Genomic DNA, 16866 nt, shown 5'->3' on the forward strand with positions numbered 1-16866 from the left:
CTGTCAAATCTCACCAGAGTAAGAAGACGAGCCCTAGTAATGATTGAAAATAGAGGCTCTAGGACGCAGCTGGTCGACATGCTTAAGGAGCTGGACGCTGCACTTGAGTCTTTAGAAGAAGTGAACGAAGAGCTCAAAGAAGCAATAGCAGAAGATGAAGCACTTGTTCAAGAAGCGGTCGATTACATGAAGGTTGCAGAGCAGCAACACGACGAAGCATATCAATGCATACGAGAATATTTGAAATCCAGACAAGGTGAAACACCATCTATAGTGTCGGGCTCAATTCAGTCTCACCAGTCCAGCAGCTCGTTAGCTGCTCGAAGCGCTGACATTGCTTTTCAAGTGAAAGAAAAGGAACGTAAGCTTCTGGAGCGGCGACACCTGAGAGAAAGGGAAGAACAAGAGTTGCGAAGAAAAAATGAGCTTCAAGCCGCTAAAGATGCCGAAGAGTTAGCCAGGCTAGAAGCGCGCCTTACCGCAGCTGCTGAGAGTGAGCTCAGCTGGGACCGCAGAAAGGATTTTGATGGTGAGGCATCCGCAGTTGAAGAGCAAGGAGCTCAAACCGAAGGCGATTCCCCAGCTGAAAAGGAGTCTGAAGATGACAGCCCTGAAGTGCATGTGCCTATTCTGCCGTCCAGCGCCCGTCCTGTGCCAACGCAATCTGAATCTCTGTTCGCAAGAAGTCGGGTGCAGGATGAAACACCACAAGATGCTGCACGGCAGTCACCGTGTAAGGCCTCACGGTGGTGACCAGAGAGTCATAGCCGCAGTAACGGGAAACCGACCAGCAGAGGGAATGACGCTTCTCCAGATAGTTCCCGTTCGAGTGCACGGCCAAGATGGAAGATTTAGAGACACGCTGGCCCTGCTAGATCCAGGATCTCAGACCAGCTTATGCTCGGAAGCAATCATCAGAGATGTGAAGATTTCAGGCGAAGCGCAGTCGCTATGCATCGAAAATGTTGAAGGACGAGGAAGTACCAAGAGGTCTGAAAGGGTCCAGCTGACTCTGAGTCCTTTGTGCGAAGGTCAAGATGTTGACCGCAAGATCCTTGTTCCTGAAGCGTTCTCTGTGCCGCGAGTAAACGTCCGAGCACAGCACATTCCTAAACGATTGAAAGATGACTGGAAGCATCTACAAGGCATAAACATACCTGACTGCTCACAGGGAACAGTGGAGGTGCTTCTAGGCGCTAATGTCCTTGAAGCCGTTCTTCAACGCGAAGCCAAAGTTGGACGAGCAGGAGAACCGGTGGCGGTGCGCACGGCATTTGGCTGGACGTTGACCGGCACGATCGCTGGTTTCGTCCCACCTCAAACCAGAGAGGTGATGTTCATCCACCGTGCGGACACAGAAGACAGGCATCTCGGAGAGTGTGTCGAAGAGTGGTGGAAGACTGATTCATTTGGCACGAAAGTTGAGCTCAAAGGGGAAGCTTCAGCAGAAGACCTGCGGGCATTGCGTCTCCTAGATACATCAGTGAAGAAATGCGGAGACCGATACGAAGCAGGACTTCTTTGGAAAGGCAAAGATCAGAGAATGCCTGACAACAGAGCATCAGCCATGAGAAGACTTCAGAGCCTTGAGAAAGGCTTGTTACGTAACCCGGAAAAGGCTAAGGCGTATGAAGCCGAGCTCCAAGCTTATGTTGAAGCGGGGCACGCACGCAAGCTGTCTCAAGAAGAAGCCGATCAGCGTTTGAAAAAGCGCTGGCTTCTACCACATCACGCGGTAGTAAACCCCAATAAACCCAAGCTGAGGGTAGTCTTTGATGCTGCAGCGACACACCTGGGAGTGTCCCTGAACAGTGAGCTGATGAAGGGACCGGACATGCTGCAGAATCTGGTTGGAATTTTGCTCCGCTTCAGAGAGGAACAGACTGCCATGGTAGCAGACATCAAGAAGATGTTCCACCAGATCAGGATTCGCCAGGAAGACCAGCCAGCATTAAGTTTCTGGTGGCGAAACCTTGACACCACACGACAGCCTGATATGTACCAAATGCAAGTAGCAATATTTGGCGCGAAGTGCAGCCCAGCGATCGCAAATTTTGTACTACAGAGAGCGGCAGAAGACGGCTGCACTGGCACAGAAGAGTCCACAGCAGCCAAGAAAGCGGTTCAGACCAGCTTTTACATGGATGACTTCGTCAAGTCAGAATGTTCCAGTGAAGCTGCACTCAATATGAAAAGAGAAGTCTCCAGCATCCTCGCCAAAGGAGGGTTTTGCCTCACGAAGTGGATGAGCAATGAGGAGAGGGTGCTGGCTGAAGTCCCGGTTGATGAAAGAGCTGTCTTGAAGATAGACTCTTCGGGCAAGTCGTACTGCAGCGTTTTAGGATGCAAATGGACCCCGCAGGACGACTACCTGGCCGTCAAGTGTAGCGTAGTCGCGGTGCCGCCGACGAAGAGAGGAATCCTGAAGCAAGTCGCGTCTATGTTTGATCCTTTAGGGATCGTGGCGCCCTACACACTAGTGGCGAAGAAACTGATCCAGAGTCTCTGGGAAAGAAAGCTAGGCTGGGATGAAGGAATCACAGGAGAAACCCTACATATCTGGAGACGCTGGCAAGAAGAGCTTCAGCATGTTGAGGACGCATGTGTTCCACGGTGGTATGGCGCGCCGGAACAAGAAGTTGACGCTCAGTACGAGCTGCACATGTTCAGCGACGCCTCCGAATTAGCGTTCGGTACCGTAGCATACATCAGAGTATTGTCCAGCGGCTACTATCACAGTCGCTTTGTGATGGCTCGCACTAGGCTCGCACCTCTGCGACAGCTGTCGATAGTCCGACTTGAGCTGCAAGGTGCCGTCATGTCAACAAGAGTAGCCAGTCTTATCAAAAGGGAAATGAACTACAACTTCAAGCGAATCGTCTTCTGGACAGACAGTCAAGTGGTGCTGCAGTTTTTGAAGAACGAAAGTCGGCGATACCACACATTTGTGGCGAATCGTGTATCTGAGATTCACGACACGACAAGCCCAGATCAGTGGCGCTTCGTGCCAGGCTCAGAAAATCCGGCAGATCTCTGCTCAAGAGGAAAGTCTCTGTCAGAGTTGAAAAACCAGCAAGAGTGGTGGCTAGGCCCAGCGTTTCTAGAAAGCAAAGAAGAGCACTGGCCACCACAAGAAGACGTAGGAGACATCAGTCCAGACTGTGTAGAAGTCAAGAGGTCAGCAGCCATCTGTGCGACAAGTCATGCTAGTTCACCAAAAGAAGAGATCACTTCTCTACTGTCCCAGCTCATAGACCCGGCGCGGTTCTCTTCATGGACTCGTTACAGACGCATTGTCGCATGGATAAGGCGATTCATCAGCAACGTGAAGAGCAAGGTTGCTGGCACAGAAGTCATTGATGGTCCACTACGCAGCGCAGAAATTGATGCGGCTGAAATCAACATAATAAAGGACGATCAAGAAACCTGCATGAAACAAGCTAGTCTCGACCACCTGTCTCCATTCCGAGATCAACACGGCCTCATGAGAGTTGGTGGGCGCCTGAGCAAGACTTCGTTAGACGAGTACACGAAACACCCCGTCATTCTTGACGCCAAGAGTGAGATCACCAGACTGGTCATTGTCGATGCACATCAGCGAGTCATGCATTGGGGATTGGAAAGAACACTTTGTGAGCTGAGATCGAAGTACTGGGTGCAACGGATGCGGTCAGCTGTGAAGAAGTACCTGTGGAAGTGTGCATTCTGCCGTAACCGCCGCGCCTCGCCTCAGCCACCCAGGATGGCAGACTTGCCAGAGGCCCGTCTAGACATGAGACGTCCGTTCAGCACAGTCGGACTCGACTTTTTCGGACCTCTGACGGTGAAGAAGTTTCGAAAGACAGAAAAGAGATATGTGCTGCTGATCACATGTCTCGCCACTCGGGCCATCCATTTGGAGCTAGCTGCTTTGATGGACACCAGTAGCTTCATCATGGCACTGCGCCGCTTTATCGCACGAAGAGGTAGACCTCGAACTATCTACTCGGACAATGGCACTAATCTAGTCGGAGGCGAAAGAGAACTGCGAGAAGCCATCGAACATTGGAATCAGGCACAGATATCCGATGCTTTGAGTCAGAGAAACATCCAGTGGGTGTTCATCCCGCCAGCCGCCCCGCATATGGGCGGTGCATGGGAGCGTCTGATCGCCTCGGTGAAGCGCTCCCTCAAAGTGGTTCTAGGAAACAAATGCGTCTCGGAGGACGTTCTTCAGACGACCCTAGCGGAGGTCGAATTCATGATCAACGGCCGTCCTCTGACCTACATTAGCAGTGATCCTCAAGACCCCGAACCTCTTACGCCCAACCACTTCTTGTTGGGCTCATCTGATGGAAGAGAAGGACTACCGCCAGGGGTATTCAATGATGCTGATGCTGATGTTGTTGGACGGAGGAGATGGCAACAAGTACAGATCCTCGCTGAACATCTGTGGAAAAGGTGGCTCAAGGAGTACCTTCCTACGCTGATAAACAGACAGAAATGGAAGACAGAGAAGAAGAATCTGCAGATAGACGACGTAGTTTTGGTCGTCAACAGTCAGAGTCCTAGAGGATACTGGGAATTGGGACGCATCACAAGAGTCTACCCAGGCTCTGACGGAGGAGTCAGATCAGCGGAAGTGAAGACAAAGAGTGGGACGTATGTTCGCCCGACAACGAAGTTGTGTCTCTTGGAGAGTCTCAACTAAGCCTCTAAATCGGAATCATCGGAGAATCCGTGCGACGGGGTGCACGGCCAACTGGCCCAATATGTGATGCTCATGTGAGACGAACCGTGAAAGTAATGTTGATCTTGATGGAGGGGGTACGTTCTGTGTTCGAAGACATTGATAATGATCCGCGTGGCTAGCACCCACATTTGTGACCTGCGTAAGGTCAACGCGAGCCGTGACAGAATCGGCATGGGCCGTTAGTGCTCAGAGCTGACACGGTGTGGTCGTTAAGTGCAGAGTGAAAGACACCGAGGGGTGTCAGGAACGTGTGGCCTGTATCGCGAGTGACATGTTTCGTGTTCCCCCTTGTGAACACTGGTGGGGGAGGATGTCGCGACCGGGGGGTACTGTGCGTTTGTTGCCTAGCAACGAAATTGTTGTCATATTTTTGTGCTTAGAAAATTAAGGAAAAGGGGGCTTTTTGGATGAGAAACTGATGGAAACGGGGTCATTATTATAGCTCATTCTGAAACAGTGAAAGTAAATATGCAAAGCCAAGGTCAAGGACGATGCATTCACTGATTAACAAGTGTCAAAGTGACATTCAAGAAAGGTTTATCTTTATGTTTCAACTTATTTCTTAGTTCTCGTTAGCCGCAATGTGCGACTTTTGGAACGGTGTTTTTCATTTCGATCAAGGAGCGAAGTGGATCAAGCCTGTACCAAAATAAACATTGATTTCGAAAGTGCATTTGCGGCATTAAGTTTCATATTTTTTAACGGCTAACGGTGACACACAGCATAGATATAGATTTTGTCGATTCCTCATGTTGCTCAGTTCCGCGGCTGCCAAGTCCTACAGTAATATCCCGTGTGGCTCATCAATACCTCATCACGGACCTGGCAGCTCTGTGTCTGTGGGTGGGTGCCCTCGCTGGTCGCTGGCTCTCTGCCCCAGCTGATGGACCCCTGCCCCCCCCTCCCCCTAGGACAGAGGCGAGTGGTGCCATTAGCTGACGTGGCGGTCCGACCGACCCGATCGGCGGAGGTGGTGGACCCACGGCGGTCACTGGCGTACTGTGATTAACCCGAACAGAGCCGGGGAGGCGTCAGACCGGTCACAGCGGTCGACAGGTCCTCTGCGGAGTGTCCCTGATCACCTAACGGCCATTTATCAGTCCACGTGAGGCTGAACCAGGATTGACGGACAAAAACACTGACAGGTATGTCCTACTAGGACGATAGATGAAAACATAGATGGCATTTCGACAATCATCCTTTGACTGGAATCGGTAATTTATCGTCACAAATCACCTTATAACAAATTGAGGCAAGTTTGCGAATTTTTGCTAAGCATACAGCCTCGCAGGATTAACGCATGGGTTATCAGATGCTTGGGTGCCTGTTTAAAGTCACATCATTGCGGCGGCAAGCGCGACAGCAGTTGATGGTTCTATTTTACGTCACATTTATGTCGTAATGGGGCTGAAAACAGAGCTGGATGCTGTTGTCGCTTTCGAGTCCAGGTTACATATAAATGTAGGCACTAACGCTCATGTATGTATGTAAGTACGTTGTAGAAAGTAAATTTCCTGTGATAATAATATAACCAGCAAGGTTTCTCGCAATGTGATTGAAAGTAACTATATCTGTGCGAAATTAATCGGTAAGAATTTCGCCATGAGCTATGATGAGTTGCTGGCTTTGCGGAAATGCGCTGGTCCCATCAAAATGGGCGCTGCATATTCCCTTCAATCTATTCATGATCTTCTCATCGCTAATTATATAAGATGGGACAGTGTGGCTCTCTGCAGTTGCCGCACCAGGCGCACATCTATCTTCGCCCGGGGACGGCGGACGAAAACCGCGCACACTCGTGATGAATGACATTCCACAGCCGTAAAAACGCCCACAGAACGCCGCGATATTAGTCTGGTTTTTATCATCACTGCTTTGTAACAAAGATGATGACGTATGCTTTTCCCAAAGGAGGCTCAGTGTACATACACCAGACTCACTCGGCGGAAGAACGTTCTTGGGTTACCGGAATTCGGTTAATTATTCCATGAAAAGAAAAATGATCAAACCTACATAGAATAGCCAGCCGTCTATGGGTATAGTCCGTGGAATTTCAAGCCAAAACATGGCTTATAAAAGAAGGTATGCTATTTTGACATCTTATGTGATCTTCACTTCCACATTACCAGCTTTTTATGTGGTTTTCTATTCACTCGTGATAGCCCGCAGGCAGAACGCAGTACATATGTGTTCCTTTAGTTACGATCACCGTCTTACCGATTTTGGCCGTGTGGAAGCTGTTGTCCCTCGGCGCGTACTGGATGTAATGGGTGAGCGTTGTGTTGGGCAGGATGTTCTCATCCTTATTCACTCGCAGCACGGCGTATTTGAAGGCCATCTCCACTGCACTGTCCCGCTGGTCCTCGGTAAAAATGGCACCTGAAACAGACGGTCAGAATTTTATCAGGGCAATGTACAGTGTAAACTTATTTGCTCTCAAGCTAACTAGTTAAAGGCTTTTCAAAACGTATCTAGAATGGCTACCGTAGTTCACGCATGGAAAATGTTTATTGTCATGTGACTCATACGCGTGTTCTTTGAATTGAATTGCCAAAGATATCGACACTGGCACATGTACGTTAATGTGATGAACTTTGGCACATAGCGACACCATCGTCTCCTGTGACACATGTCACGTGACGCACAAACTTCGTTACGCCTGACGTCTGCTGCATTCCTGGAACAGACGGCCGGGAAAACCACGGCACTGCGCCTCACCGCTGAGACATTGACAGCTCTGTCAATGAGACCGTGACAGAGCGAGGGGAGGGGCGTCACAGACCCATCCACCGACCATTAATCCCGGCCAATCATGACAAATCCACGTCTCATTAGGCCCGTCAGATTACCATGCCCTATTGGCGACCCCCGGGAGCGCCCTCGCTGAAATGGGGAGGGTAGGGGAGAAGTAGCGCCATGACCGGCTCCCGTGCCCCGGGGGATTTGTTAGCAGACCGCCGACATGACATGTCACATGAGTACGGGCACGCTGGTGGTCGGGGTGTTTAAAACTCCAGGTCCAAAGATGCACATATAGGATACAGACTCAACTCGCATGCTTTAGATGAGAACAGCTTCGTTCTTGGTCAACTTTTGATTGCCTTGTAAGTTAGAGCGTCCTAAGGAGATCCCACCGCTTGAATCGTTGGACACAAGACCCTTCCAGAAGAGAGCTTATACAAGTTATTTCAAGTGTAGTTAACAGCTGCCAGCTTGCCGTATGAAATGCGCAGGTGCTGCTGCTCATCGCGCTCTTATTTATCATTTATAAACATTGTGCTATCTAAATTTCATACATCGTTTATAACAGATGCAATGCATACCTAGCCGCTTCACTAGCTCGGTCTGCGATGCGGGGGCCTGCTCTTCTGCGGCCGTCTTATATAACACGTTGCAAACACCTCAGTCAAACGATCCGGGCCGAGGATATGTTCGGTGCATCATTTGAGATACCAATATCAATGTATAAATTTTCTTGTAATCCTTGCTATATAGGTAGGCACAACCGATTGCCACTGAGAGATTAGCAATTCAGCAATACCGCTATTTCGACAGATAAAAGAGGTTTAGCTTCAGAGCAGCCTCAATGCTGATCCGTCTAATTGAAGTTGGACCGAAGAGACAAAACAGACCTTCAGCCACGTGGGCAGATACTCGAGACAGCATACGGCCTTAGCAGAGCGTTAGTATGTAAACAAAGCGGCTCGGGCGGGGACCAGACCCAATGACCCGAGCGCATCCCCTAACCAGGCAAAACTCACGGCCCTAACCGACGTAACCCCTGACCGGGCGAGACCCCCGACCCGAGCAAAGCACCCAGGTCCTGTGCATTGCACAGAACCTGTGGGCCTCCGATTTCTACCCTATTGTGAGCAGGCACCCATTGTTGTTCTCTCGCCTATCGCCGGTCGCCAAATCCACCGTCAGTGTACGTGGATCTCGTCTCCTCCCTCCGCTCCACATTCGGAGACGACAGAGGAGCCTCGCTATCAGTCGGCGGGGGAGCGATAGCGCCGGTGAAATGGAGCACAAGGCGATGATCGTCCCATCGGAGCCAGACGAGACGGCCAGGTTGGTGGTGGCACCGGTCCATCTCTGCCGCCAACTGCCGCCAGATGTACCGGAAAACGCCCCGCATATATCGGAAACGCTGAGACCAAGCGGCACTGTTCAGCTAGACGAGATTCACCAATTTGCGACATTCTTTGGCTCAAAATTACCTCCTTAGAAATCTTAAATAATATCACGGCGTGTGGAAGAGAGCCAAGCTTTGATAAGGAAGGAATTCCTCCTTTCGTAATTTACAGCCGTTCTGGTTGAGACTTTTCGAGCAGCGGCGAAGACAAAAAGATCCCTCGCTAACTCCGTCGGCGCTGAAAACGGCTCTCGGGCGCGTGCCACCGCTCCCCGCGCCTCATTTGCCAGTGAAACAGAACAAAAAGGCCCCAGTGGCCGAGCGAATGTACTTTTTGTTCGTCATCACCGCCACCAGCGAACGTTCTGCCGTCCGGTAGCGCGGATCAGCCGTTGTCCAGCGCACAGCCGTCACTCTAGGGCTGCCACAGCGGTGAACAGCTGACCGAGGGCTGCCACAGCCCTGCCTGTGGGCTGTCACAGTCCGTCTGTGAGCTGTCACAGCGGTGAGCAGCTGACCGAGGGCTGTCACAGCCCGTCTGTGAGCTGTCGCAGCCCGTCTGTGAGCTGTCGCAGCGCGTCTGTGAGCTCTGGCACAGCCGCAGGTCTGACTCAGCTCCCGCCCCGGGAGGTTTCTCAGCGACCCTTCAGGTGGGTATCCCGATCGTCCACCAAAACGGAGAAACGGCGCCTCATTCAGCGCTGAGAGACCTGGAGTACCCGACTCAGCCTGATATTGGCCGGACGGGTCGAGAGCCACTTCCGGAGTGATCCTTGCCACGTGCAACAGCCCTTCAGACACACCTACCGGCTCAATAACCTATCTGGACGCAATTCTGAGAACCTATCTTACACACTTCAACTTCGTCACTGATTCCACTGTCGTGGTGTCCAACGGATCAGACAGCTGCATCTGAGTGGATGATGAAATCGTATCGGCGTCCACGGCAACGGATTGGATACAATGTTCCGGTTATGCGTATATGCATTTCGTGTATGTGCCTTTCGATGGGATCTTTCAATATTCAGATTACAACTACATAGAGGGCTCAGAACTGAAAGGAAAGCATACATGACAAGGCCTCTGTAACAGCACCTACCGAGGGAGGTGCGGCGCGTGTTAGGATACGCGCTGTTGTCCCTCACTGGCACCCGCGTGACACGGGCGCCTCGCAGCGACCCTGGGGTGGCGGCCATCCGACCGGCGACCAGCCAGCCGGAAACCCGCGCTGATGGATCGCGATGTGCCCCCCCCCCCCGTCCATCCCACCCCCCCCCGCGTCCCGTCCCGCGGCTGGCCAGTAATGACGCATCCATTGCCCCAATCGGGCAACGGCAGACAGAGATGACAGGAGCGGCCGAAATGCTCAGTGATTCTGGGTACTCTGCTGCTGTTGACTGTTGATAGTCGTCTTCTGTCACGCTGCTGCGTAACATCATAAACACTTAAATATATTCATAAAATAAAGATATTTGCTGTAAAAGAGAGTAGGTGCAGATTTAGTCAAATTAGGTGCACTCGCCGGATAGCCCGTCGTGAAAACGGTATTAGCTGCGATAAATTTAGTCCATTAGATGCGTACTCGACAAATGTATTGATTACATAACACGCCTCAACAGACGTCATGACAGACATCTTCGTTTTTTATTATGATTGCTGGCCCCGCCTGTCGGCTGATTGCCAATGACCAGTCCTGATCAGGGACTTCCTGTCTGAATGGTTTTCAGCCCCGGCCGAGCCCCAACTGGACCCTTTTTGCCACATCTAGCGGCGATAAACGGCTCAATGTGAGCCAGTTGACCGTGAAACAATCTAGGGAGCTCCCGACGCGATGTCGAAATCGCTACAGCAGTGACTCGCAGCGAAATGTATTGAACAGTGACCAGCATACGACTGTTTTGATTGGAGCAGCGATAGACGACTGGTGGAGAATCTGGGGCTACTTTTGATCGGGCTTTTCCATGGAAAGGACTTAAGTTATTTATAGTTGGTAGAAAGAAAATGTTTTGTCAGCAACAACTTAGTATGTACCACTTCGCACTTTCTCTTTGCTCGAGTCCGTCGTCAAAACGGTCTTTATATTCCATCAAGTGCTGAAACATGCTGCAGTGCTGTCTAGTGTCTCCTTGCATGACGTCACGTTTTCTTAGACATGCGGGTATTCACATGCATCATAGCTAATAGCCACGCATTTGGAGCCTTTCTCCGTTGGCGATGGCGGCTCGTTAGCCTTTCAGCCAGCCGAAGCCGCCACTAATGGATGTTTTCTGAGTAAACCCATCTGAGTTCTGACAGAGGCCATGACTGACGACTGAGCTGCGACTCAAATGGACCCGACGATGGTGACAGGCCCTAGTACTCTTATCTCACGAACTATTTCCTTATTTAAGCATTGTTCGCCATCGTCAGCACTATTTGTCATGGCGAGTAAGGAGTTGTGGCCTCGTTATTTATTTTGGATGATGCGCATATTTTTACGTGCGGCTTTATGTACTCGTCAGGACTGGTAAAATCAGCATGGCTATTGGCTAGCCTCCATAATCTATCGAATGTGTTTGTACCTCACCCTCACATCATTCAATGCTTCCCCACCCTGCCATGGCAAAAGTTTCGCAGCGGTTTCCGCATCATCGCAAACACCACCAGCGGCAGCACCAGCACCATTGATAGCATCAGCACCATCATCAGCAGCACCAGAAGGACCAGTCACTGATGCTAAAGTTACTCAATATGGGAGTGCCGCTTTCTTGACGCACCGCATCTCATCAGAGCGCGCAGACCTCAAGTTCCTTAGTCATTACTTACTGACAGCGATCGACTGCGAGGTCACGCAACTTGGCCGTCAGACCAGTCCTGGCCCGTCTGCGTACTCTTTGGTCAGTTGAACCCCCCTGCAGCTTGTGTTTGCGCCTCGTATGTTCGGGTCTCGGTGTTCAGGTCTCGTAGTTCGGGTCTGGACGCTCGGATCACATCGTTCGGGTGTCAGTGTTCGGGTCTGGACGCTGGGATCCCGTCGTTCGAGTCTCCCCTGCCGCGTCATTAAGCGGCGAGCTGTTCATTCATCTCCCTGGACCGCCACCTCCCGGCGGCGCCTGAATGGCAGCGCACAATGGTGACGGAGCTGACGACCTGCCGGCCCGCCCCCGGCCGCGCACCAGGTCCCCGCGACCATCACTCAGCACCCCCAGTTCACCCCCCCCCCCCCCCCAAGGCACAGCACCGGGTGTGCGCCTACTTCCTCGGCGGGGGCGGGGGGGGGCTCTCTTGGAGAGTCCACCCTTATTTGGGAATGTGGGCCGTCAGTGTGGACACCAGCCAATCGGCAAATTGGTGGATTTCGGACATTAGTCCGCCAGCAATATGACCTATTGCCAAACATAACGGTCCCACCAGTCATACAGTCGGCACCATACAGTTGATACGCACTAAACGATCTGCACTTGATGCTAATAAAGTTGCTCAAAGGTTTCGTGTATGTCAATTTCTTGATTGAGAACAATAATATATTTTCTTGCGAATGTTACCAAGACGGAAGACTCAAGTTTTCAGACGGAAATCTTTGTTCTTCGGGTCTGTATAAAAGAAGCTGCGATTCTTACATAAAACATAATAAATAGCTTCTGCACTTCCTAATCAAGCTTCTGCCAAGAACTTCATTGATATCACTTGTCGATGAAAATGCGTCGATTTTTATGAATAGGCCGCTAATATATTGAAACCCATCAAAACTACACTCAGAACAATCAAATCCGCCAATTGTCGAAGAAAAAGTGATGCAAACTCACTGTTTTTCAGCATGTTCCACTGGTGCTTTACAATGTCACCTGGGAGTAAAATAAATGCAGCATTCACCCACACACCCGCATCCCTCCGCCGCACTCCGTGGTCCGTTTCCCGCGGCCTCCGCGCGCCGGTCCGCTCCCCAGTTCCACCGCCGTCACCTCCCCGCCGTGCGACCGCTCGCGCCTGTCCGAATGAAATTGGCGACCGCCATCCAATCCGGCTCGCTCTGCTTTCAGTTCCGTTTGTCGAATCAATGGCATGATAAAAAGGAGAGCGTCGTCCGCCTGCCAGCCCTTTGCCGCCCGTGACAGCCGGTAAAACAGCGTCACTGTGCGCTGATGGAGGGTGACGCCCAGTTTCTGGATCTATTTTGCTTCTACGAGAGAATGATTTGGTCGGAGACGTGGGATTTAGTGATAGACAAACTATCTTGTTAATGTTTTTTTTTTTCGGCAGTAAGCAGTTAAAGCTAAAAAGTGTGTCCCCGGACAATGAGAGCCGGTAATTCACAACGTTCAGTGGATTTGTCGCAAGGGTCCCGCAACATCGTGTTATGAAGCTATCCCAAGGGCGTGATTTGTCTCTCAGGAAGGTGTTTTCCGACAAACACAGATGACCGGGGCGGATGGCCGTATGTTAGCCTGTTATTTTTGCCGACAGAGCTAAAAGAGACGAACTCTCCAATGTACGCACAAAGGCAATACTTTCTTTACTCGTTCGCTGCCTCGTGGAATGTATTGATCGCAAGGATGAATATCTTACATGAGATTACGTGGATTTGTTATCAGTCTTCACACAGTTGTTAGAGTGTAACGACTGTTTGCGTATGGTTTTTGCATAACTCTGAGTACTGCATCACTTAGTACCCTAAATTCTTCCGGAAAGACAGCCGGGTTCTCGTGCCCCCCCCCCCCCCTCGCCCGTCGCCGGCGGGTCTCCGTCCCCGGTGGGGCTTCCCGGCTTCTCTGGAGGGGCCGGTCGGTCAGCAGCTACCGCCGCGCCGGCTCAGCGAGCTGCCGAAGCCCCACGGAGCTGCCGCAGCTCTCCACGGCCGCAGCGGCGCCACGAACCGACAGCCGACAGCGCCCAGTTCACAACACAAAACTCCATGGTGTGTTGGGAGGCTTCAGCAGAGACGTGGTAACACATGGGGACAGGCGGACCAACATATGGGACTACTGTTGGTGTCTCAGTAGGCTAAGCGCTTGCCTGTCTGTCTTAGGTGATGTGAACTCCTGGTGGGATCAGGCTGCACTTACCGATTTTGACGGTGGATGGTAGTACGCTGCTGGTGGCGGCAATAAATGACAGCAGAAGTGTGAGGATTGACGTGGTTGCAGATTTCAACGCCATTGTCACTGAAAACAGAGAATCGTATGACATTTTATGTTCCTAATATATGGTGCAGTCAATATTGGTTGGGGTTTAAGTCAATGATGTCCGACATTAGGTAACACTTACCTATGTACAGGCTAGAAAAGTGAATATGAGGCTAAATATAACCAGTCAACCTATTGAAGCAAAAAAATGTAAATGATTACCCGTGCACGTTTTATTCATTCAAGAAAATGTTCGTCCTTCCAAGCTATATTTGAAGAAAGGTGATCAATCACAAACAACTCTGTGTCCTCTTTGGTTCTGAGCCAATAGGTACTCGCTGGTGTTATTCTGGTCTAAACTCATTTCCGGCTCTGCTTCTATGAAGAAGGCCAAGCTAGCTTTTTCAATTTTAACCGTTATTTTGTCACACTGATCCATAAAACCCCTAAGATGACATTTTGAAGAAAAAATCATTGTATGACCAGCATCGAGCCGTCGCGGCTAAAAACACGCCCAAAGTCACGTAGAGCTGCGCCCTAGGAGACGGCAGACTGGTCTCACCTGAGCAAGAGGTGGCACTTGACAGAACTCGATCAACGCGATAAGAGACGCACCTGTGCGTCGCGCAGGGAGGTCCGGGATGTGAAAAAAAAATAATGAAACCATACATATATGCTTTACCGGTAAATCAGTTGAAAATGAAGAAACATGCCCAACAAAAACGTGTCTTTCGTGATTCTTCATCGCCAAAACCATCGTCAAACGATCGTCTGACCTCGCAGTTGTCCGTATGACCCGCGACCGTCCAATAAAATTTACCTGCTTCCGCCTGCGCCAGTGCTGACCTCCACCCTTCCCGCCCTCACCTGACGATTGGCACCTCCTGCCTCCGGCCCACCGGTCCTCCAGCCTCCGGGACGTCGATCCTACAGTCCCCGGCCCGTCGGTCCGACGCGTCCCCGGCCACCACCGACACTGGTGTCGGAGCCGACGCGTCCAGTCGTCGCCACCGACGAGAGGAGAGCGTGCCGCCGACGCGGCGCGCTCGTCCTCCGTCGGACCTGGACTCGCTGTAGGGAGGCACTAGAAGCACGCTCCCTGATCGACGCCGCCGGCACTTAGACTTCCGATGATTTCTGTCGTCGGGATGTATTTGTTGTGCTGCGTGTTGGAGGTGATTGTTCATTCAGATGCTCATATGAAATCACGACAACATTATGCTATTGTTGATCATGAAACGTATGTGTGACGGCGCGGCTGGCATGTGCTGAATGCTAATGCATGTGGTAATGTGGATATACATCCCTTCATGAATTGAACGCTGTCAATGAAATGTAATCAACGATGATGTATATTGCGTATTCGAGGTCACAAAATAACCGAATTTGACGTAACCTTTCCCCAAAAGATATTGTCCATTTACTGATTACGAGCGAGCGAGCGCAGCGAGCGAAGTGAGTCTTTTCAATATAACGGAAAAATCTCAGTATGAGCGGCCCGTCCCGGCCCGGCCTGTAACGCTTTTGAGAGGCTTATATCTCACCAACCGCTGGACCGATTGGCCTGCGGTCTTTTTTGCTGGGTAGCCCCATCCCTTCTTCCCCGTAATTGACTACTTTTGATACATCTCAGTGACCGTCGTGGCACGTGCCACGTGAAAAGTCAAGGGTGTTCAAGCTGTTTTGCAAAAGTAGTGATTTTGAGAGGCTCATATCTCAGCAGCCGCTTGGGCGATTGACTTGCGGCAATTTTTTATAGGGTAGCAGCAACCCTTCTACCCAAAATAGGATAATCTCGATGCATGTGGGTCACCCCCAGTGCACGTGCAAAATACAACAATAAGAGGTGCCAAATTTGTTCCCATTTCAGTAACTCGGTAATTACTGGGGCGATTTCGCTGAAACTTGGCATACAGGTAGGCACCCACCAGGCAATGCATTCCCATGTGTTGCGGTTAGGGTACTACTGCACGTGCGCACGTGCAAGGGGCGTTTCCAGATCTCGAGAACGGCTGGGCCGATTGCGCTCAAATTTGGTACACGGTTGGGGACCAGTTAGTAGGGTGCCGTGCAAAAGTCATATTGGACCCCGTTTGCACGTGCGCACGTGCAGAATGCCGCTTCCAGATCTCAGGAACGGCTGGGCCGATTGCGCTCAAATTTGGCACACCGCTAGCGACCAGTTAGAAGGGTGCTCAAGCCCGTTGGAAGCACCCTCTCGCCCTTCCGCACGTGCAGGGCTCACTATCTCGCTCGCTCGTTCTTCGCCAAAAAGGAGTTTTACTGGTTTATTTACATGGGGCAACTGGCCGAAATGCTGAATGATTTTCATACCCGCCACCATTGCTGACGACGAGGGTCGTTTGGGGCTTCTGTCAATGCATTGCTCACTTTCCCTCTTGGGATCCATCAGTGTTCGGAGTGTAGGTATTCGCAGCGTTAACATCGACCACGCTCATTTGTGAGGGGTCTACATAAAAGAAGATCACTCTACTGTGTGACATGATTGGTACAAATGGGAAAATAATGATGTGATAAGCATCAGCAACATTCTATTTTAGGCGGCTATACGTTGTTGTGATCATTTTGTGCTCGTGGGAGCAGGGAAACGTGAAGGTTTGTATGCATGTACTTGATACCTCCATTGTCAATCTACTTACCAAAGAGTTACTAGCCGTTTTCACGACGGCCATCTGGAACACATTTGGTGCACATTTGGTACAGATTAGGTGCAGATTTGGTCAAACTGTGTTCAGTGTGTCTCTTAGTAGCTATCAGCTAGGGTTGCGCTAATTGCTTATATGCCTGCTTTGCCATATTATCAGAGAAATATATTCATAATATAAAGATATTTGCTGTAAAGGAGATTAGGTGCAGATTTGGTCAAATTAGGTGCA

The 16866-nt window shown here is 50.8% G+C and overlaps 1 protein-coding gene across 3 annotated transcripts in view; it reads right to left on the minus strand.

Moving 5' to 3' along the window:
- LOC122391967 (glutamate receptor ionotropic, kainate 2-like) overlaps positions 1–14941 on the minus strand; it is a 62809-nt gene extending 47868 nt beyond the window's left edge. The window contains exons 1-3 of one of the 3 annotated variants that reach the window (XM_043386345.1): positions 14837–14941; positions 13910–14008; positions 6950–7111 (exon numbers count right to left, since the gene is read on the minus strand). In XM_043386345.1, coding sequence (XP_043242280.1) covers positions 6950–7111; positions 13910–14003 — 256 coding nt within the window. In that variant the 5' untranslated portion in view covers positions 14004–14008; positions 14837–14941. The remainder of the gene's footprint in view (positions 1–6949; positions 7112–13909; positions 14009–14836) is intronic. The other 2 variants (XM_043386344.1, XM_043386346.1) reach the window with 2 other exon arrangements.
- Positions 14942–16866: the final 1925 nt, after the last annotated feature.

The sequence above is a fragment of the Amphibalanus amphitrite genome, unplaced genomic scaffold, assembly GCF_019059575.1.
Source record: "Amphibalanus amphitrite isolate SeventyFive unplaced genomic scaffold, NRLGWU_Aamphi_draft 000464F_arrow, whole genome shotgun sequence".
Lineage (NCBI taxonomy): Eukaryota > Metazoa > Arthropoda > Thecostraca > Balanomorpha > Balanidae > Amphibalanus > Amphibalanus amphitrite.